General features: G+C 41.5%; 1 protein-coding gene across 1 annotated transcript in view; it reads left to right on the top strand.

The window, feature by feature from the left end:
- LOC5568122 (mucin-5AC) overlaps positions 1-22,056 on the top strand; it is a gene marked incomplete in the record, with an annotated part of 650,382 nt that overhangs the window by 429,020 nt on the left and 199,306 nt on the right. Inside the window, 2 exon segments of the mRNA XM_021840965.1 lie at positions 595-897; positions 957-1,202. Of these exon segments, the coding sequence (XP_021696657.1) occupies positions 595-897; positions 957-1,202 (549 nt within the window).

The following is a 22,056-nucleotide window of genomic DNA, read 5'->3' as shown; positions in this document are numbered from 1 at the left end:
TGTGGGGATCCCGTCGAACGACACACAAGAATCACTTGTGGTTTGATGTCGTCCTCGGTTAGCTCTCGGGCCCGGGTTGATATCGAGACTGTTATCTATACAGTAAATGATTCTACTTCTTGTTAGGTTTTTTTCGTTTTCTGCTGGATTGGGGGTGTTGTGCGCTAGTAGAGCATAACTAGTGGACGAACTATCGGTTTTTGTACCGGCATTAATGAACCACATTTCCGTTTATCGTCGTTTGCGATTGGCAAATATCTACTCTAGGGTTACCAGACGTGTTCTTGGTAACCTTTTGGATAACTGTTTCCTTGACCTGAAACTAACTTCAAAATTTGATATAATTATGATATTCTCAAAACAAAATTGAAATTTTATTCATTTATTAGTACAATAATTCAAATAAGCAAACAAATTAAAGAACTGATGAAGAAAATGTCAACGAATAATGTCTCCCGACAAGCTTAACTGTTTTGGTAACCCTAATAATCTACTCTTCTCCGTTTTAGGGAAGTGTGTGCTTGTTTGGGAAAAGACTAAAATTTCGTTGCATACTAATCAGTGACTCTCGTTTCCTTCCCTTTTTTTCCGCAGCACATGGTCCAGGGGATGGGACCGTTTCCGGGGGCGGCCGGATTTCCACCGACAGCAGCACAGGCCGGCCTGGGAGCGGAAGGACTCTCGGTGCAGGTCGTCAAGGGTGGGGGGGCGGCGACCGGCGGCGGGGGTGTGGCCGGTGGAGGTGGAGGCCTTGCCATGGCCGTTGCCGATCACCAGCTCACCAGCCTCAAACAGCACCAGGAACAGCTCAACCAACAGCACCAGCAACATCAGCAGCAGCAGGCAGTGGCCGCGGCCGCAGCCGCACAACTGGCCAACTCACAGACACTCAGAAATGTGAGTAGCGCTTGGTTCTAATGAATTTTACATGACTAATCATTCGGTTTCGCTTTCAGACTGTCAGCCAGTACAGTTCCCAATCAGTATTAGGCGTCCCGCCGGGTGGCGCTCCGCCACCGACCTCGCTGTCTTCGCTCAGCGCCGTCAGCAGTGCCGTGCCCAGCAGTGGAGTGACCAGCAGCAGTAGTACCACATCCGCAGCAGTCAGTGCCATCACCAGTGTCCCCGCCGTAGGACCCGCTGGAGCCCCGCCCGGAATCGCCGGAATCTCCAACGGAATTGAACAACAGACTGTTAGTATTGTGAGTATTTGTTGCATATTTATTAAACGCTTCACCGCTCGGAGTTTCAAGCCGGTAATCGTGTGCAGAAGCTTTTTCCCGCCGGAACCCAAAGAGGGAAAAATTACAGAGCGGAACTTTGGGCGCCACCCATCGCAATCGTTTCCCGGCGTAATTGAATGGAAAACTTTTAATCCCTCCTTTTTCGTCGGAAAAGTCCAACCATCGTCATCGTCGGTCTCAAGTGGGACACCCCGGGTTGCACCTTTCGCGTCAAGATGCACTCCCCGACCAAACGCGTGAAGCAAATCTCCGCTAATGAAGAATCAACGAGGCACAAGAGTGCGATGACAAAGTTGGAAACCGGACGATGATTGTCTCATTTCCATTTTCCATCCAAGATGCAACCCGTCCGGTAGGAAGCGCGAGGATTTGAATTAAAAGAATTTGCAGCGCTCATGGGCGCTTCCGTCGTTCGCTGTTAGGCGTTGCACCCCAGAGTGGATTAATGTAACCGCTCTTGTGCAGATTAAAAGGAGATGTCAACTTTTTTTTTGTCTCCCGTGATGCAGTCAGTGGAATGCTACATCAAAGGGGTTGGAGAAAAATGTTTTTTTTTTTGTCGCAAATACTTCAAAAGGATGGGAGGATTTAGTGAAATAGTGTTTTTTTTTACGTTTTCCTTGAAAAGGTGTTCAAAAACGAGCAAATGAGGTATTTTGTTGTAGATTAGGTAAAATAGGAAAAACAGGTCTTGGAAGCTTCTCAGCAGAAGTTCGGAAGCTTCTCAGCAGAAGCTCGGAAGCTTCTCAGTATAAGCTCGGAAGCTTCTCAGCAGAAGCTCGGAAGGTTCTCAGCAGAAGTTCGGAAGCTTCTCAGCAGAAGCTCGGAACCTTCTTAGCAGACGATCGGAAACTTTTCAGCAGAAGCTTGGAAGCTTCTCAGTATAAGCTCGGAAGATTCTCAGCAGAAGCTCGGAAGCTTATCAGCAGAAGTTCGGAAGTTTCTCAGCAGAAGCTCGGAAGCTTCTCAGCGGAAGCTTAGAAGCTTCTCAGCAAAGGCTTGGAAGCTTCTCAGCAGAAGTTCGGTAGCTTCTCAGCAGAAGTTCGGAACCTTCTTAGCAGACGATCGGAAACTTCTCAGCAGAAGCTCGCAAGCTTCTCAGTATAAGCTCGGAAGCTTCTCAGCAGAAGCTCGGAAGGTTCTCAGCAGAAGTTCGGAAGCTTCTCAGCAGAAGCTCGGAAACTTCTCTCCAGTAGCTCAGAAGCTTTTCAGCAGAAGCTCGGAAGCTTCTCTGCAGAAGCCCGGAAGCTTCTCAGCAGAAGCTCGGAAGCTTCTCTGCAGAAGCTCGGAAGCTTCTCAGTAGAACCTCGGAAGCTTCTCAGCAGAAGTTCGGAAGCTTCTCAGCAGAAGCTCGGAAGCTACTCAGCAGAAGCCCGGAAGCTTCTCAGCAGAAGCTCGGAAGCTTCTCTGCAGAAGCTCGGAAGCTTCTCAGCAGAAGCTCGGAAGCTTCTCATGAGAAGCTTGGAAGCTTCTCAGCAGAAGCTCGGAAGCTACTCAGCAGAAGTTCGGAAGCTTCTCAGCAGAAGTTCGGAAGCTTCTCAGCAGAAGTTCGGAAGCTTCTCAGCAGAAGCTCGGAAGCTTCTCAGCAGAAGCTCGGAAGCTACTCAGCAGAAGCTCGGAAGCTTCTCAGCAGAAGCTTGGAGCTTCCAAGCTGCGAAGCTTCTCAGCAGAAGCGCTGGAAGCTTCCCAGCAGAAGCTCGGAACTCAGCAGAAGCTTGGGAAGCTTTTCAGCAGAAGCTTCCAGGGTTCTAAGCCGTGAAAGATACTTTCTGGAATTGATAGAGTGTCTCATCTCCTGAAATTGAGCTGCTCTTCATAAGCAGGGTAGGCTTCTTTATTTTGTAAGGTACTCAGCAAAAGCAAAGCCTTTTCTTAGCAGACGCTTGAGAAGCTGTGCAGCAAAAGCTGGATATACTTCTCAGCAATTGCTTAAAAATCTTCGGAATTGTTGAAAAAACTATTTGTAGTAAATAAAAACCTTACAACAGCATTTTTTCTCTTTTAAACATAAAAGCTTTTCTGTTTAACCTTGGAAATATCTCAACTGAAGCTCAAAAGTTAATAGCTGAAGCTCTGAATTTGGATGTTTCTCTGCATTCAGCAGCCATTATTCAATCAGCTTGGAAGTTACTTAGTTGAAACTCGTGAACTTCTTGAAAGATTCCATAAATCAGTTGCCTTCTGAATCGGATTTTTGTAGCAGAAATTTAAAAGTTGCTCATTAAACTTGAAAGCTTCTCTGTCGAAGCTTCTCAGCTCAAGCCAAGAAGCTTATTTTAATGTTTTGGAATTTAACTCTAACCATTTGCCACTTTAATTACGACTCCTTCCCCGTAATACGTATTTAATAAACCCCACAATACCCGTAAAGCAATCATCCTCAATTCAAGTTTATATTAATACGTGCTTCAGCATTCTCTGTGAACGTGACTGCTACTCGCTTTTTCCACAACTAGAAACCATTCGAATTGTACAGTCCTCTTTTCCGTACAATCCAGCAGCCATAATTCAATCAAACCTAGAAAGACACGGCAAGCTTAATTTTCAAAAACTGCTTCGCAATGTTGTTGTGTCGCCATCGTCGTTGTTGGGAAAAGCAGCTTTCCACGACACTATTTCGGCGGTTATAATTTCCACGGTAGTTTCTGCCAAGGCAGGTTTCATTTCCAGACGACGCACAGAAATAGCTGTTTTCTGATCTCGCATAGAGGTCGCCAACCGTCACGGCTGGTGGTGAAATTCATCTTCATTATCATTAAATCTGGTTCTCATCGTCGTCGTCGTCCTCGTTGCCATCTCGTGCTTAATGGTGGGTGGTTTCTCACTATTCCACTTCCGTTTTGGCCTGCTGGTGGAAAACTACTTAGCGCTCCTTGAGAGAGAGAGAGCTACCGGCGCGCCCAGATGGTACCGGGTTTCGCTCCGTTGGCCACTAATGGATTGAGGCGGAACTGGAAAAGGCGCCGGGAAAGCTACTTTACTCGAGATGATGAGCGGAGTAATTTGCTGTAATTTTCTTGGGAAAATCTGATTTGCATTAGAAGTGGTCTTAATTTGCGCGCCAAAGAGTTCGCTCCATTTGAATTGTTAGCATTAAGAACTAAATTAAGATTCCACAAATGCTGAACGATAATCGCCATTTCCTAAAGACTTCTGTTCCATACTTCTAAAGCCTCTGCTGAGAAGCTTCAAAGTTTCTGTTGAGTATCTTTTAGGAAGCTGCCAAGTTTCTTCTACGAAGCTCCGGAATTCATACTAATAAGCTTTCTAGCTTCTGAAGAGACGCTCTCCCAGTTTCTGGAGGAATGCTCTCCCAGCTGCTGGAGAGAAGTTCTCTCAGCTTTTAGGGAGAAGCTCTCCCAACTTCTGGAGAGAAGCTCTTCCAGATTCAGGAGAGAAGCTCTCCCAGCTTCTGGAGAGAAGCTCTCCCACCTTCTGGAGAGAAGCTCTCCTAGCTTCTGCACGCTAAGCCTGCTCAACGCAGCGCCTGTGTAAAAACTACACAGAATGAGGCAACCAATGCAGGACTCTCTGGCTGAGTGAAAATTCTGTGTAAGTCGCACTCATGCTATGTGTAACCGATGTGTTGGCCATTGGCTGTGCGCGGATTGATGGAAATGGAACTGTCAGTCATCTCCCGCGCGGCAGCAAACAGTTGGCCGTTAATAAGATGGGGAGTTTTCGGGGATTTTTTTCAGCGAAAAGCCGGAAGATGGTCGCAAATGAGAAAGTTGTTTCCCCATTTGCTTCCGCTTCGGCTATTTGAATGAAAAAATCTCTGAAAAACTTTAAAATCATAATGTTTTTTTAATGTTTTCAGAAGCAAAACAAACATGGAAGCGAATTCCGCATTCCAAGCGTTCCTCCTGGTTTGTTTACCACCGTTTGCACAAAACTGTGTAAAGCCCCCTTTGCACAGAATCTGTGCTACACGAAGAGAGGCCGATTTTGTGTACTCGGCACTCATTTCTTCTGAAGAGAAGCTCTCTCAGCTTCTGGAGAGAAGCTCTCTCAGCTTCTGGAGAGAAGCTCTCTCAGCTTCTGGAGAGAAGCTCTCTCAGCTTCTGGAGATAAGCTCTCCCAGTTTTTGGAGGGAAGCTCTCCCAGCTGCTGGAGAGAAGCTCTCTCAGCTTTTGGAGAGAAGCTCTCTCAGCTTTTGGAGAGAAGCTCTCTCAACTTCTGGAGAGAAGCTTTTCCAGCTTCTGGAGTGAAGCATTTCAATTTCTGGTGAGTAGCTCTCCCGCCTTCTGGAGAGAAGCTCTCCCACCTTCTGGAGAGAAGCTCTCCCACCTTCTGGAGAGAAGCTCTCTCACCTTCTGGAGAGAAGCTCTCTCAGCTTCTGAAGAGAAGCTCTCCCAGTTTCTGGAGGGAAGCTCTCCCAGCTGCTGGAGAGAAGCTCTCTCAGCTTTTGGAGAGTAGCTCTCTCAACTTCTGGAGAGAAGCTTTTCCAGCTTCTGGAGTGAAACATTTCAGCTTCTGGAGAGAAGCTCTCCCACCTTCTGAAGAGAAGCTCTCCCACCTTCTGGAGAGAAGCTCTTCCGGCTTCAGGAGGGAAGCTCACCCAGCTTCTAGAGAGAAGCTCTCCCAGCTTCTGGAGAGAAGCTCTCTCAGCCTTGCAGAGAAGCTCTCCCAGCTTATGGAGAGAAGCTGCCCAGCTTCTGGAGAGAAGCTTCCCAGCTTCTGGAGAGAAGCTTCCCAGCTTCTGGAGAGAAGCTTCCCAGCTTCTGGAAAGAAGCTTCCCAGCTTCTGGAGAGAAGCTTCCCAGCTTCTGGAGAGAAGCTTCCCTGTTTCTGGAGAGAAGCTTCCCAGCTTCTGGAGAGAAGCTTCACGCTAAGCCTGCTCAACGCAGCGCATGTGTAAAAACTACACAGAATGAGGCAACCAATGCAGGACTCTCTGGCTGAGTGAAAATTCTGTATAAGTCGCACTCATGCTGTGTGTAGCCGATGTGTTGGCCTTCGGCTGTGCGGGGATCGATGGAAATGGAACTGTCAATCTCTCCCGCGCGGCAGCAAGCAGTTGGCCGTTGGTAAGATGGGGAGTTTTCTGTGATTTTATTCAGGCGAAAAGCCGGAAGATGGTCGCAAATGTGTAAGGTTTTTCCCCATTTGCTTCCGCTTCGGCTATTCGAATGAAAAAATCTCTGAAAACTTGAAAATTTGAATGTTTTTTTTTATGTTTTCAGAAGCAAAACAAAAATGGAAGCGAATTCCGCATTCCAAGCGTTCCTCCTCTGTGCGCATTTCACTCATTCGGTTTGTTTACCACCGTTTGCTCAAAACTGTGTACAGCCCCCTTTGCACAGAATCTGTGCTGCATGAAGAGAGGCTGATTTAGTGTACTCGGCACTCATTCCTGAGAGTGACAAGTTTAGCGTGTTCCCAGCTTCTGGAGAGAAGCTTCCCAGCTTCTGGAGAGAAACTCTCTCAGCCTCTGCAGAGAAGCTCTCCCAGCTTATGGAGAGAAGCTTCCCAGCTTCTGGAGAGAAGCTTCCCAGCTTCTGGAGAGAAGCTTTCCAGTTTCTGGATAGAAACTTTCCAGTTTCTGGAGAAAAGCTTCCCAGCTTCTGGAGGGAAGCTTCCCAGCTTCTGGAGAGAAGCTTCCCAGCTTCTGGAGAGAAGCTTTCCAGCTTCTGGAGAGAAGCTTTCCAGCTTCTGGAGAGAAGCTTTCCAGCTTCTGGAGAGAAGCTTTCCAGCTTCTGGAGAGAAGCTTTCCAGCTTCTGGAGAGAAGCTTTCCAGCTTCTTAAGAGGAATCACGCAAAGTCCATTAGTTTTAGGGTCTTTCTAGTTATCTACGGAGTTTTCGACCGTATATCAGTTTATCTCGTGCAAAGCTCATCAGATAAATAGAAAGCGACTTAATTATCTCGAGTAATTAATCTTCGTGATGGATTACATCCGTAACCTAAGGCGGTCCACTCACTGCCTATTTCCCCTAGAGAACGTATGTGATCTTCCATTAGTCAACATGTACGCATTTCACATTGATTTCGACGATAGATGATGACGGCGATGACCTCCTCAGTTCCGCATCAGCAGCCATTTGGTTATGACACTGCAGAAAAACTCCCACATCGTAATCATCTAGTTATTTAAGTTTGTGCGATCCTGCGATGACTCCTGCCGCCGCCGGCTCAACGTCAGTTGTTGTTATGGGAAAATGATGTTCCCGTGGTCATCTTCGAGCTCGGAAAAATGATGATGAGCTTATGTGTAGAATCCAATTAGATGCGTGGTCCGCAGAAGGCCGCATCGATTGATTGCGTTTCTTTGGTGGAAGTTGGAAAATGCTCTTAGCGGAAGTAAGTCTGTGTCTCCTTCTCGGTTAGGGTTATTGATGACCGAAACGTTTTCGAATGTCTTTGAGTAAATTGATTCTCGATTCCGGTTCGACATTTCTACATGAAGTGGAACGCGATACAAAGTGCGCGCCAAGACAACATTTTTCAGTGTCATTCGAAACAATATGAAGGAGGAGAAGAAGGAGGTGTTCCACGTTGAGTTGATTGGTGGAAATGGAACTTTGTTCGGAAGACAATTTCTGTCGATTATTTATCCAAGGGTGGAGTTGCTACTGACATGTGAGTGCTTTCCTGAGTGGCGTTTTGATTGGCTGGAAAATATTAGCAAACGGAAGCTCTGAAATGCGGGTCAGAGTTTAGCCGGATGAATGTTTTTTTGTTAGATTGGCAACTGTATTCTAGGTTAGTAGAATTCTCGTAATTAGATAAACAGAATTCAAAGAAATGAGTTGGGTTCATTTCGTAACATGCTTGACGAATTCACTTTGGAGAATCTTCTCCATCCTTCAAAGAAGCTTTTTATGCTTTTCCACGTTTCCAGATAGTATTGAGCTATAGAGAGAAACTTCCTAGACAGATTTTCGATTGTTGAAAAGCTTTTATAAGATTTGTCGAAAAGCTGATGTGAAAGCTTTTGTGTGCTTTTGTGTAATGAAAGCTTTGCAGCTCTTGAGAGACACGCTGTTTTAGCTTTCCGAGAGCAGTTGTTTTTCAATCCGTGCTTTTGAAGATAAGCTTCTAAAGCTTCTGGAGAAGTTTCACGAGATTTCTGAGAGAAGCTTTCCAAGTTTCTAGAGAGAAATTCATCAATCCTCTAGAGAAAAGCTGTCATATTCACTTGAAAAACTTCTGTCTTGCTGTCTGATGCTTGCTCACACTTTTGGGAGAAGCTTTTACAGCTTTTGAGGAGAAGCTCTCTTAGCTACAGAAGCTTCACAGCTTCTAGGCATACATTTTCGAACTTTCTCCCAAGAAAACAGTTATCTGCTTTTGGGATTTAAATAATTATTTCGGCAGCTTTGTAATGTTCTTGTTGAGTTTTCTAAGCTTCTTGAGATAAAAACAAAAAAATAGGATTCGATAGAAAGATAGTTTCAATGGAGATATTTCTCATAATTAAAACTTGAGCCTCTACGGTTTTGAGAGAACATCTTTTGGAAAGTTTCTGTAGAAAAACTATCAGAGACTCCAGAAAAGCTTTTCGGCTGCTGGAAAGAAACTTTCCAATTTCCTAAGCTAAGCTTCCTAAACTTTCTTAGTTCTGAAGAAAAATTTTTCAGGTTCTGGAGTTGAGAAAAACGTTCTGAATATCGTAGAGAGCTTTTACAGCTTATAAGAGAAGTTTTCTCAAATGTCAGGAAATTTTCCTAAATTTTGTCGAAAATATGTTGAGCTTATGATGAAAAGTTTTTGCATCTCCACAGAAACTTTTCCAGCATTTATAAACACGCTTCTATTGATTCAGCTTCTTTTGTGTAGTTTTCCTTCAAGGAGAAGCTTCCAAATTGTCTGTTCTGAAGTTTTAAGAAGCTTTAACAAACTTCTCTTGTAATGATTTGATTAGAGTTGCTTGTTTAGCTTTTATTTTTTTTTAATTTGAATTTTGAAACATTTTCATCAAGGATGATTTAGATTTTCGTTTCAAAAGATATAGTTCTCCTTCATTGCATTTCCAACAATAAAGAAACATCCTTCCTCGAATCGATTATTCATCTCGCGTTTCAATGCGCCAGCTTTTCGCACATCTTCCCACATCTCTCCTAGCGGGTGTATCCCATTTCCCCAAGGATAATAAATCTTTTGCCGCCGCGTCATAATTTCATCCGGATGGATCCGGTTGCGTCAGTTGCAAAGAACAACAAATGGAAGGTTCGGTTTCTCTTGGGAAAGCTTGGGACTTCGCTCTCTTAGCAAACTCATTGTTCCTGGCAAAGTTCCGCTGACCTAATTGTCTTTCGCTTTTTTTTTGTTCCATTCCTGGCGACTGACGCCAAATGAAGGAAAAGCTCTGATGCTGCGTGGGAAGCTGCTCGGGATTTGCGAGCGATAAACAGATGACTGGCTTTGGGAGGGGAGAGGGTGGGGGCAAAGTTTTCCGGCGGCACTTGGCGAATTTCCCATTAATGACTGAGTTCCGGCTACACAAATTGCCGCCACGAGCATGAGAGCTGAGACTGGGCGATGGCGACGATGACTTTTCAACTTTATCCCGAATTTATTGGCTGCAATTGAAAAGTCAACGAGATTCGAACTGCTTTCAGTAGTTTGTATAACTGCCTTTGGCAGTTGGTTCGGGAGTTCTTACTTTCAAGTCCACAGCTTGCTGTCGTTAACAATTGAAAGTAACGAGCTGTAGAGCGCTTGAAGTGTATTTTCAATTGTTCTATTTTACATTGAACCAGAATCAAAGCAGAAGAACTTCCGAAGATATCATAGTCAAAAGACTAGATATTCATTAATTCAGATTAAACGTTCTAGGAGCGTGAGAAGTAGTCCTTTGTTTGCCTCATATGAAGTCTTTGGATCCCAGTGTTCTATGAGTATATGAAATGCTCATACAACACTGAGATAAGTTCCAGTTGAGACGTAACGCCAGAAATCCTCTTTAAGAAAGAGTACGATCTCAAAGACAGCATTTTACACTCACAGTCCGCGCTAAGATTCATTTTTCTAGCGAAATAATGCATAAGTTGGAAACGGCCATAAAATTACAAAAGCAGTTCCACTTAATGGCACCCTAAGTGCAGCTCTCGGACAAGATCTACTACTTACTCGGAATTCGCTTGAATGGAAAATTAGTTAGCATTTTCATGCACTGCTTGCAGGGCCACTCTACCGCCGCTAATGTTTCGAATCCTTTCTCAGTTGGTTAGTGATGGAATTAAGTTAGCTTTATTACACCGTGGCTGTTAGAACTGGGAAAAAAATGTTCTCAGGGCGGTGTCGTTACACCGTTACGATTCGTTAAGTGCCAGTGGAGAGAGGTGAACGTTGGTTCTTTCGTTCGTCGTCTTCCAGTGCAGTTGCAGCGTGATGCATCATTAAAGACGAAATTAAATAAGCAGTTGAGCAAATGAAAATGCATAATAGAGTGGAATTTTCAATTGCTTAGATACTACCAATGAAATTGGATCGTTTCTCTGTAAGAAACGCGTTGGCCAATCCACCATAATCTAAGGATTAGAATATCAAAGTTTCTCAATTATACCAGTTGAAAGGACGTGGCCAGCGCTGTAAACGTTTCAAAATGAATGTCGTTTGACACGATGACTCATGAGTTTTGTATAGATCATAGACAACCTGAACAGTTTATTCTTGCTTGTTATGTCAAATGTAACACACATACAAGCAGCTCTAATTACGTAAAACAAATATATAAACAAACAAAACCGTACCGTGTTGCATTCGAATGACATTTTTCTTTTGTACGTTCGTTTGATCGCTCGTGTTGTGAACGATGAAGACAAAGACTGTAGAATGTCAACGAAAATATGTCGACTATCGGGATTTCTAACAACATTGGACGTGGCCAGATTTCAAAGAATGTAGTTTCTCGGCCTGGCTATCTTCAAACGTAACGGTTATCTCAGAAGCTTGGTAATTTTCTCTTAATTCATTCGATAAGTTTAATCCTGGGGCCCGAATAGCCATGGTAGGAAATGCACTACTACTCAGTCGGACTAAGGTTCGTAGGATCGCCAGTCGTGAATCTTCTCTGGTATGACATTTATTCGACTTAGCAGGGCTTACAGTATTTTCGTATTTGCCAAGCGATATGAAAATGCAAATTGGCCAATTGATAAAGAAAGCTTTCAGTGAATTACTGTGGAAGGAAATGCCAATCTGAGAATCAGGATCAGTCCCAGTTGGGACGTTACGCTAGGCATGAGAAGATGAAGAAGCTTCATCATAGGTATTTTATCAATAGATTGAAATGCTTTTTAGCTTGAGCTTCTCCTAACAGCTTGGAAAGCCTCATCGACAAATTTGGGAGACTTTTCGCAGAGCTATCTTTATACAGCCATTCCATGATAAACCGATCTAGTGGGTCACGTTGCTATTTTGTTCCTTATCCGAAATAAGGATACACGTGTTTATGGATTTTTCGATTAGGGAGACCATTTCCGAAATAGAATGACCAGAAAAATCGCGATTTTGAATTTTTTTTATGTTTTAAAAAATTATAAATTTTGAACTGCTGGACCGATATTCAATTTTCTTGGACGAAATGAAAGCTGAAGATTTTGACTTTTCAAGAAAAATATAAAATTTCGCATGAATTGTTTTTTTTACATGAAAAAAATCCAAAATTTCCGTTTTTTTCGTGTTTTGAAGGTCTTGGGACGATTCTACCCCATTACCCCGAATGCTATTTCCCCGAATCCCATCACCCCGAATTCCATTACCCCGAATGTACCATTACCCCGAATTCCATCACCCCGAATGCTATTTTCCCGAATTCACAATTATTTTGACATGATGATATTGATGACATTTCCCCATGATTTTGGAATTCGGGGTAATGCCATTCGGGGTGATGGGTCGTTCGGGGTTTTGGAATTCGGGGTAATGGCGTTCGGGTTAATGGCATTCGGGGTAATGGGATTTGGGGTGATGGGGTAGAATCCTTGGGACAAAAGGGGCTATTGCTGTTCTCATTTTTTCTTGAAAGTTCAGACAATTTTATAAAAATATATAATTTTTACCACTCTTTAATGAATGTTCGAATCCTCTGAGCAGAACCTCAAATAGAGAAACTTTAAAGTAGATGTAGAACCGTATACCTTTTAATTCCACTCCTAAATGCTTATCTTTGACAGATACGCGTATTTAGACTACCACTTGCAGTCTTCTTCAGTGTCAGTTACTCGTATCCACTTGAGTATCCTACGCGTATCTGTCAAAGATAAGCATTTAGGAGTGGAATTAAAAGGTATACGGTTCTCCATCTACTTTAAAGTTTCTCTATATAATTTTAAGTTTTTGAGATTTTTTTTTTGAAAATAAAAAATCAGTCATATTTTATCGGCACGCACTGAAGGTCTCAGCGCATTAGATTTTTTATTTAACTCTTCAGTCGTCGCGCTTTTGTATTTTGTACAACACTCTTGAAAAAACCTCGCTTTTTGTTCACAAAAGCAGCGTGGTGGCTCTGACGCTGGCAAACCGCGCGACGACCAGAAGGTTAAAAAAATAATAAACGGAACAGCTCAACCGATTTCCAATCTTTTTCTTATGGAATGAAAGCTTAAGATTTCAACTTTTCAGAATAAATTTAAAACAGTGAAAAATAATATTTTTACTTGAAAAAATATAAAAAATTCTATTTTTTTAGAAAATTTTTATATTTTTTCATGTAGAAACCAATTTTTTAGTGTTGAATTTCTTTGCGAAGAATTTTTTTTTTCAGAGCTGAATTTCCTTCAGCAGTTTGAGGATTACCTCATCTTTGAGCTTGATAATCTATTGCAAATAATCTGACAGACTTTTTAAGCTTGAAACGGTATTTAGCGGTTTTGAAATATCTGTTCAGCAGTCATAAGAAACTTCCCGCGTTTCCTAAACACTAGAAAAACGTCACCAGTAAGCTTCTGCTAAGTTGCTTGTTAGAAGGCTTCTATGCCAAAGTTCAGAAAGATGCTCCCAGAAGCATAAGAATCTTTTCCATTCTTCAAAAACCTCGAATCTTTTGAAAACGTTTCAGAACAAATCCTTTATATTATTTATCGAACAGTTAGTGAGCAACCTTTAAAACAACGAAAGCTTCACTCTCAGTTACTTAAAAATTATCCGAGGATGCCGAAAAAGCTTCTCGGTAAAACTTTGGGTGTATCTGAGCAGAATTTAAGAAGTCGTCTGATAAAAAGCTGGAAAATTATCCACAGAAGCTGGAAAAGTTCTTGGAGCCAAGGAATCCGATAAATGATGTCTCCACATATTCGTTAGGAACTGTTTCTAGGATTCATTTTCGTTTTCGTTTTTGCTTCTCTTCAGAAGCTTTGATAGCTTCTCTTTAGAAGCATTGATAGCTTCTCTACAGTAGCTTTGATAGCTTCTCTTCACCTTCGACAGCTTCTCTTCATAAGCTTTGATAACTTCTCTTCAGGAGCTCTGATAGCTTCTCTTCAGAACCTTCGATAGCTTCTCTTCAGACGCTTTGATAGCTTCTCTTCAGAAACTTTGATTGCTTCTCTTCAGAAGCTTTGATAGCTTCTCTTCAGAAGCATTGATAGCTTCTCTACAGTAGCTTTGATAGCTTCTCTTCACCTTCGACAGCTTCTCTTTAGACGCATTGATAGTTTCTCTTCCGAAGCTTTGATAGCTTCTCTTCAGAAGCTCTGATAACTTCTCTTCATAAGCTTCGAAAGCTTCTATTCAGAAACTTTGATTGCTTCTCTTCAGAAGCTTTGATAGCTTCTTTTTAGAAGCATTGATAGCTTCTCTACAGAAGCTTTGATAGCTTCTCTTCACCTTCGACAGCTTCTCTTCATAAGCTTTGATAACTTCTCTTCAGGAGCTCTGATAGCTTCTCTTCAGAACCTTCGATAGCTTCTCTTCAGAAGCTTTGATAGCTTCTCTTCAGAAACTTTGATTGCTTCTCTTCAGAAGCTTTGATAGCTTCTCTTCAGAAGCATTGATAGCTTCTCTTCAGAAGCATTGATAGCTTCTCTACAGTAGCTTTGATAGCTTCTCTTCACCTTCGACAGCTTATCTTTAGACGCATTGATAGCTACTCTTCATAAGCTTTGATAGCTTCTCTTCAAAAGCTTCGATAGCTTCTCTTCAGACGCTCTGATAGCTTCTCTTCATAAGCTTTGATAACTTGTCTTCAGAAGCTTCGACAGCTTCTCTTAAGAAGCTTCGATAACTTCTCTTCAGGAGCTCTGATAGCTTCTCTTCAGAAGCTTTGATAGTTTCTCTTCATAAGCTTTGATAGCTTCTCTTCAGAAGCTTTGATAGCTTCTCTTCAGAAGCTTTTATAGCTTCTCTTCAGAACCTTTGATAGCTTCTGTTCAGAAACTGTAATAGCTCTTCTTCAGAAACTTCGATAGCTTCTCTTCATAAGCTTTGATTACTTCTCTTCAGAAGCTTCGATAGCTTCTCTTCAGAAGCTTTGATAACTTTTCTTCAGAAGCTCTGATAGCTTCTCTTCAGAACCTTCGATAGCTTCTCTTCAGAAGCTTTGATAGCTTCTCTTCAGAAGCTTTGATAGCTTCTTTGCAGAAGCTTTGATAGCTGTTCTTTAAAGGCTTTGATAGCTTCTTTTCAGAAACATTGATAGCTTCTCTTTAGAGGCTATGAAAGGTTCACTCCAGAAGCTACGGAAGCTTCTCTTCAGACGCTTATGAAGTTTCTTTCTGGAAGCTCCTCCCCCCCTAATGACTTTTAATATCTATTCGGAAACTTACAAGCTGGGAATCGTTTATGTTTATGTGCAAATTTTACACAGTTGTCGAAAAATCGTTTACTCTTTTTTTATTTTTGTGAGTAGTAGATCTTCACATGCACTGCGTAACTAATTATCAGAATGTCTTTAATCCATAAGCTTAGGAAATTCTTTCCAGATGCTTTGAAACATTTTTTTATCTCAGTTGTTATCTTCTCAGTAGAAGCATAGATATCTTTACTTTGTTGCTTAGGAATGCTTATCTCTCAAAGCTTAATAGTATTCTCTTCATGAACTTATAAGACTTGTCTCCAGAAGCTAAGATAGATCCTTTTCAAAAGCTGAGGAAGCTTAATCCAGAAGCTTCGGGAGCTTCTCGGGATAACTCTTGGAAGCTTTTCTTCCGGCGCTTCTCGACAGAACCAAAGGCAGCTTCTCTCCAGAAGCTAAAAAATCTCTAGAAGTTTAGAAAGCATCTATCTAGAAACTAAGAAAGCATTTTCCCAAAAGACTTTTATTCTTCTTTTTAAAAATATAGGAAGCTTTTAACCAGTAGCCTAGGATCCTTCTTCATTGAAACTTTTAAAGCTTCTCTCCAGAAGCTGTTGAAGTGTCTCTTTAAAAGCAAAGTTGTCTTCAGGAAATTCGAGAGCTTGCTATGTTTGTTCATTTTACCCGAGAAGCTTCTCTGCGAAATGTTAGGGAACTTTTTTTTCAGATTCTTGTAAGCTTCTCAACTCTATAACTTCGAAGGATTTAGTATAATCTACAATAGGCAAATTTAATAAATATGATTGACTGATGAAAGATGACAAGCAAAAGTTTTCATCCGATATCGGATAAACCGCAATAAAACGGATCACTGCGCAAGATTGCCTTTTTCATTGATTCGAGCTCATGCCGTATACGTCTGCCTTGCGTGAGAAGTTTTCCCATTTCGCATAAATCTCGCTGGAAACTTGGAAATTGCACCTCACCGGTTGCATTCTAATAAATCTCTTCCAACAACTACATGGTACACCCAGAAGCCAAGTAGTTAAGATAACGCACGGAAGAAACTTTTTGCGGTGACACAAATTTTTGAATTTGCGTTCATTATTCATATCCTGGCATGATTATGCAGGACCAGTGTGATCACAGTGTGGCATTTGTATCCATTTGTGTACAGAAGGATGAAACTTTCTAATTGTGATTTTTTTATGCTAAGAGACGATTCCTAGACTGTCTTCGAATCCTTGTATATCCTTGTATAGTGTATCCTACAGGGTGGCCACCGAACCGGGAAAAACGGGAAAAGCGGGAAAAAGACGGGAATTTGAATCCATCGGGAAAAAGACGGGAAAAACCGGGAATTTGATATGATTACCGGGAAAATCATTCTGAACGAACATCTTCAACCTCTAAAAAATCTACAAACCACTAAAAACAAGTTGTAGACTGTTGATATGGTTGATGATATTGTCATTAAGCATCTGTAATCTTTGCAAATAACATTTAAACATTGATGATTTATCTTCTTCTAGAAATAGTTTACTTTGGTACACTATAATTTAAAAACATATTTTACACTTTTCTCTTTGGTAGACAATGTTTCGAAATATGTTATGATTTTGTTCTCTTACTATTAGGGCTTGATTTTGTTCTAACTTATCAGACTCAATGTTTTGAATAAGAGTTTCAAAATTTCCTGCAGAAAGTTTAAGTACTCAAATATATTGGATTAATAATATTCTTTAGTTAATCAATAATAATTGAATAAATCCGAATATTCTTGACTACAATGCTTCAATTAAGAGCTTCTAATAAATCATTAGTTATCTAAACCTGAGAGAGACTCGCGAAGAGGAAAAATATCAACGTCATATGCAGCCCAGATTTCCCTCTCACGAAACGTCAAATGCAGCCCACCGTTTTTATGGCTGAAAAAGTGAAAAGTATTGTGTTCAAAGTAAACTGTTATTAAAAACCTCAGGCAGCGGAGCAGTTTTTTCCAAAGTTGCTGATAAATCTAAGCAGAAGATTAATTATTTCTAATGTCTGCTATGTTTGCTGGCATGAAATTTCACTCAAACGGCTATTTATGATTCGATGTGATGCAAACTCAATCATTCATGTGAGGATTTGAACAGCTTGCGCATAATTGGTATAAACAGTGGAAGTGGTATAAACAGTGGAAGTGGAAGAAGAAAAAAAACTCAGCAATCACAGAAAAAGAAGACCGCCTTCGCGAGTCTCGTCTCAGATCTAAACGACTAAAAACATAATATGTAAGGAGATGAACATGCTTCAACATGTGCGGCTTTGTTTCATCCTTACATTAAACTTGTTTGCTTTAGTGAACTCTTCATTTTCATGAAAAAAAAATCGAAAAAATAGCAATTGAAATACTTTTAAAAAGGGTGCACAATACTTCTATATACATGAAAATGCAATAGTGTTTGTATGTCACGAGTTGGCTTGAGAACGGGACGACCGATTTGAACAATTCTTTTTGTTTTACTCAAGGGCTCCGACGTGTTGTGTTGAATAATATTTTTGAAAATCTTCCGAGAAAGTTGTGAAAACGTAATATGCAAATTTGACATAAACTTCAGGATTTTTTTTTGCAGAGCCTCTGCGGCCTACTGAGCAATAAAACGTATGCCGGGACAGCTAGTTGTTAATAAATATTGGCTTGGTAGCTTTTGAAACAAACATCCGTCGAAGTGATTCACAAGTGTCATTATAGATATAGAAACCGTCCTATCGGTATAATAGAGGGTGTGTAAGTGGCAGAAACCCTTTCAGCAACCTTGTTTAAGGCGCAACTAAAAATGAAGCAAATGTCAAAAATGAAAAAGCAGTTTTCACCCATGAAATTAACAAATCGGAAAAAATAAAAAACACACAGCCTTTTTATTTTGCAAATAAAACAGCTGTGTGTTTTTATTTTTTTCGATTTGTCGATTTTAACGGCGAAAACTGCTTTTTCACTTTTGACATTTGATCCATTTTTACTTGGGCCTTAAACAAATCAACTTTAAAGTTTTTTCAGCATTTTTTTTATTCCATGCTCATTGTATGGGAGCCAAAAAACAAACCAATCTTCTACGATTTTTTTTTTTCATAATGGACCGAAAATGACCTATATAATACTGTTAAAAAGAGAGGAAATATAAATACCGCTTGAAATAGAATTTATAAGTACATTCAATAAAAAACACCCTCTCTTTTGTACTTGGGCCCTTCAATTGAAAACCGGGAAATTTTTGAAAAGTATACCGGGAAAACCGGGAAAAAAGCGGGAATTTTAAAATGGATATTTGGTGGCCACCCTGATCCTAAGGAAGAAGCAGCGGCAGCAAAAACAATCAACATGCTTTCTCAAGCTTGTGATTTTCACATCGACGAAAAACCACTGAGACCGAGTGATGAATGTTGACGTCCAATCTCTGGGTACGAGAAGGCGACGTCAGTTTTCTTTTTTTCTTTTACTTCCATCACAACACAGCTTAGGTCTTTGCGTTTATCAGCGCCCAACTTTTTGCTCATCAAAAGCCTCTGTTTTCTCTGACGACGAAAATTGGTTGTTTTCGTCTCCAGCCATTTGTCATTAGGGAAGAACAAGTTTAACCTTTTGACTCGAAACGAAAAACGATACGCAAGTTTTTGAGACTGAATATTTATTGTAATAATACAAGTTTCGAATTTTGTAGACTTGTTTTCCAAAGTTTAACTACTTTATTATACCAGTGCAAAAATTGCATACTCTTGAAAATTCAAGGTATGACTTTGATTCATCTTCACCCTAAAGTGTACGCATACATACTGATGGTCACTTAGCTAACGATTGACAATACCCACTTATCTGAGTAATTTCTAAGTACAAATAGAGCACCATTAACTATATGTTATATTACATTACATGGCTTAGAACTTACTCAAGCAAGTATGCAGGCTACTTGCATACATTTGCGTAAGTGTCTCTGCTTACGGACCCCCCTTTTGGCCCTTCATACAGTGGTATGTTTATTTTATATTGGTAATAAAATTTGAGCTTACTGTAGTGTGGACTCAAGCAAGGATGATGTCTACCTACATACGCATACAAATGGACCATCATTTACTTCACAAACAATAAAGCCTAGTGAATATCAGTACCATAGGGCTCAATTCAGGATACTCAGTGGATTTTTACGGAATATTTATCTTACGATAGTCGTGCACATACATTCGTTACATACACATACGTCAAACAGTACACCATAGATAAAATAAATAACGTCATATAGTTTTTTACTGTGAATGAACCATCGTAAAGTTCCCACAGAGCAAAGTCTAATTGATGTTCACGGTTGAGGACACTTTTAGGAGCTCTCTTGACAAAACAATCCTCTTTAGTAGTCGTTCCTTTGATACGGACTTTTACGGTGCTCGTACGCACTTGTAACAGTGAGTGTGCTACATCATCGACCACAGAGACAACTCTTTTGTTTCTTCGCACAAAAGCCAACACGAACCGAAAAGAAGTTATTGAAAAGCTTCTGCTCCTCTAGAACGGACAAAAAAGGATTTTATCTAGATTTTTGGTCTTGGTTTTTATGCAGTGCTAGATAACACATACACAACGGCGAGGCACGTACCTAGAGAGGTGACCAAGGTTCGCAGTCGGTACAAGCACTTTGATTGTGGGGTAGGTGTACCAGTATTCGTCAAACTACGGATTTGTTTTTCAAAAATTAGTCATTAGTTTGTTAATACTGTCAATACATTAAATAAAAGCCATCAATTTATGTTCAGTAGATAAAAAAATAAGAATTGATCACAAACTTTGTTTTGTATTGGAAGATGTAGTGTAGTATTCGCCATGTTTTTAATGTGCAATCGTCACTACATTGATATCTTATGGGAGGTGACGAATTCAGGAACACTATGACGAAATAAGGTGCAATGCAGCAAAAAATATTGTTTCACTATTATTTTCTCGATAAAATTTCGAGTTGTCTGAGAATATTGGCACAACATTTCAAAGTGAGTTGATGAACACTAAACGGACTATACATATTGTGTCGTAAAACGCTGTATAATCCGGGTAAGTGTACCCTATGAGCCTTCGCTTTTTCGTCATACTACTGCTTGCAGCCTCAAGCAGCAGTGTGCGTCACCGTTGAATAGGAAGAAGGCCCATCGTAAGTCCTGCTGCTGTCTCTTCTTGAAGGATGTTATTATTATTTTTATATTCCAACGACTGGTGGCGCCAGGGTACAGCAGAGATAGATTGTCATCGGGCGGCTCGGTGACAGTCAGCGGCGACGATGAAGTGTCATTAAGTTGACGGGAGTGAATGAAGCGAAAAGTGGCTTATCGCGTTGCCTTTGCGTATGGGATTCGGTGTAGGCCAGAGATCTTGGGGCGCAAGATGGGCGGAAGTGGTGGGATTTGGTTTTCCGTTTTTTGCGAGCTTTGAAGAAGAGGAGTATGACGTCGAGAGTGCTTCGTCTTTTCCGGTTCCGAAGATTGTATGAGGGATGGCCTTTCAGTGGGATCAGCGGTGATAAAGATACGATACGGGAGGGATTGTCAGTATTGGATGAGAGATGAGGGTTTTGAGAGTTGGCGGTTTGCAAGTGATGTCTTTATGGTGCTGTTTGTAATGAAATCGTTGCAGTGACGCAGGATATTGATCATTGATGTATCTGAGTAAAATAATTTCTAAAAAGTTTCAAGAATTTCATGGTTACTGTGAAGTTAGTTCAGTTTAGTTTATTTATATTTTATTTGAAAGCTGATAACAAGCTTACGCTTTAGAAGAACTTTCTTGTATATCCTTGACAAATCGGAAGAATACCACATCATACTACATAACAAAATTAAAAGAGAAAATTTTATCAATTTTCTGCATAAGTTTCACAAATAATGGTTACAGTTTTTCGAAGAATTCATTCAGTATTCTCTAGCTTTAGGAAATTTAGCGGAGTAGATTTCGGTACTTGTGAAAGCTTCTCTCCAGAAGCTGGAAAACTTCTCTCCAAAAGGTAGAAAGCTTTTCTCCAGAAGCTGGGAAAGCTTCTCTCCAGAAGCTTGGAAGCTTCTCTCCAGAAGTTGGAGAGCTGCTCTCCACAAGATGGTGAGCTTCTTTCCAGAAGACGGTGAGTTTCTTTCCAGAAGCTGGAGAGCTTCTCTCCAGAAGCTGGAAAGCTTCTTTCCAGGAGCTGGAGAGCTTCTCTCCAGAAGCTGGCAAGCTTCTCTCCAGAAGCTGGCAAGCTTCTCTCCAGAAGCTGGAAAGCTTCTCTCCAGAAGCTGGAAAGCTTCTCTCCAGAAGCTGGAAAGCTTCTCTCCAAAATCTGGAAAGCTTCTCTCCAGAAGCTGGGAAGCTTCTCTCCAGAAGCTGGGAAGCTTCTCTCCAGAAGCTGGGAAGCTTCTCTCCAGAAGCTGGAAAGCCTCTCTCCAGAAGCTGGAAAGCTTCTCTCCAGAAGCTGGAAAGCTTCTCTCCAGAGGCTGGAAAGCTTCTCTCCAGAGGCTGGAAAGCTTCTCTCCAGAGGCTGGAAAGCTTCTCTCCAGAGGCTGGAAAGCTTCTCTCCAGAGGCTGGAAAGCTTCTCTCCAGAGGCTGGAAAGCTTCTCTCCAGAGGCTGGAAAGCTTCTCTCCAGAGGCTGGAAAGCTTCTCTCCAGAGGCTGGAAAGCTTCTCTCCAGAAGCTGGGAAGATTCTCTCCAGAAGCTGGGAAGCTTCTCTCCAGAAGCTGGGAAAGCTTCTCTCCAGAAGCTGGAAAGCTTCTCTCCAGAAGCTGGAAAGCTTCTCTCCAGAAGCTGGAAAGCTTTTCTCCAGAAGCTGGAAAGCTTCTCTCCAGAAGCTGGAAAGCTTCTCTCCAGAAGCTTGGAAGCTTCTCTCCAGAAGTTGGAGAGCTGCTCTCCACAAGATGGTGAGCTTCTTTCCAGAAGACGGTGAGTTTCTTTCCAGAAGCTGGAGAGCTTCTCTCCAGAAGCTGGAAAGCTTCTTTCCAGGAGCTGGAGAGCTTCTCTCCAGAAGCTGGCAAGCTTCTCTCCAGAAGCTGGCAAGCTTCTCTCCAGAAGCTGGCAAGCTTCTCTCCAGAAGCTGGAAAGCTTCTCTCCAGAAGCTGGAAAGCTTCTCTCCAGAAGCTGGAAA

This window comes from Aedes aegypti, chromosome 2 (genome assembly GCF_002204515.2).
Source record: "Aedes aegypti strain LVP_AGWG chromosome 2, AaegL5.0 Primary Assembly, whole genome shotgun sequence".
Lineage (NCBI taxonomy): Eukaryota > Metazoa > Arthropoda > Insecta > Diptera > Culicidae > Aedes > Aedes aegypti.
The sequence above is the reverse complement of the archived record's forward strand: the minus strand, read 5'-3'. Positions and strand labels throughout refer to the sequence as shown.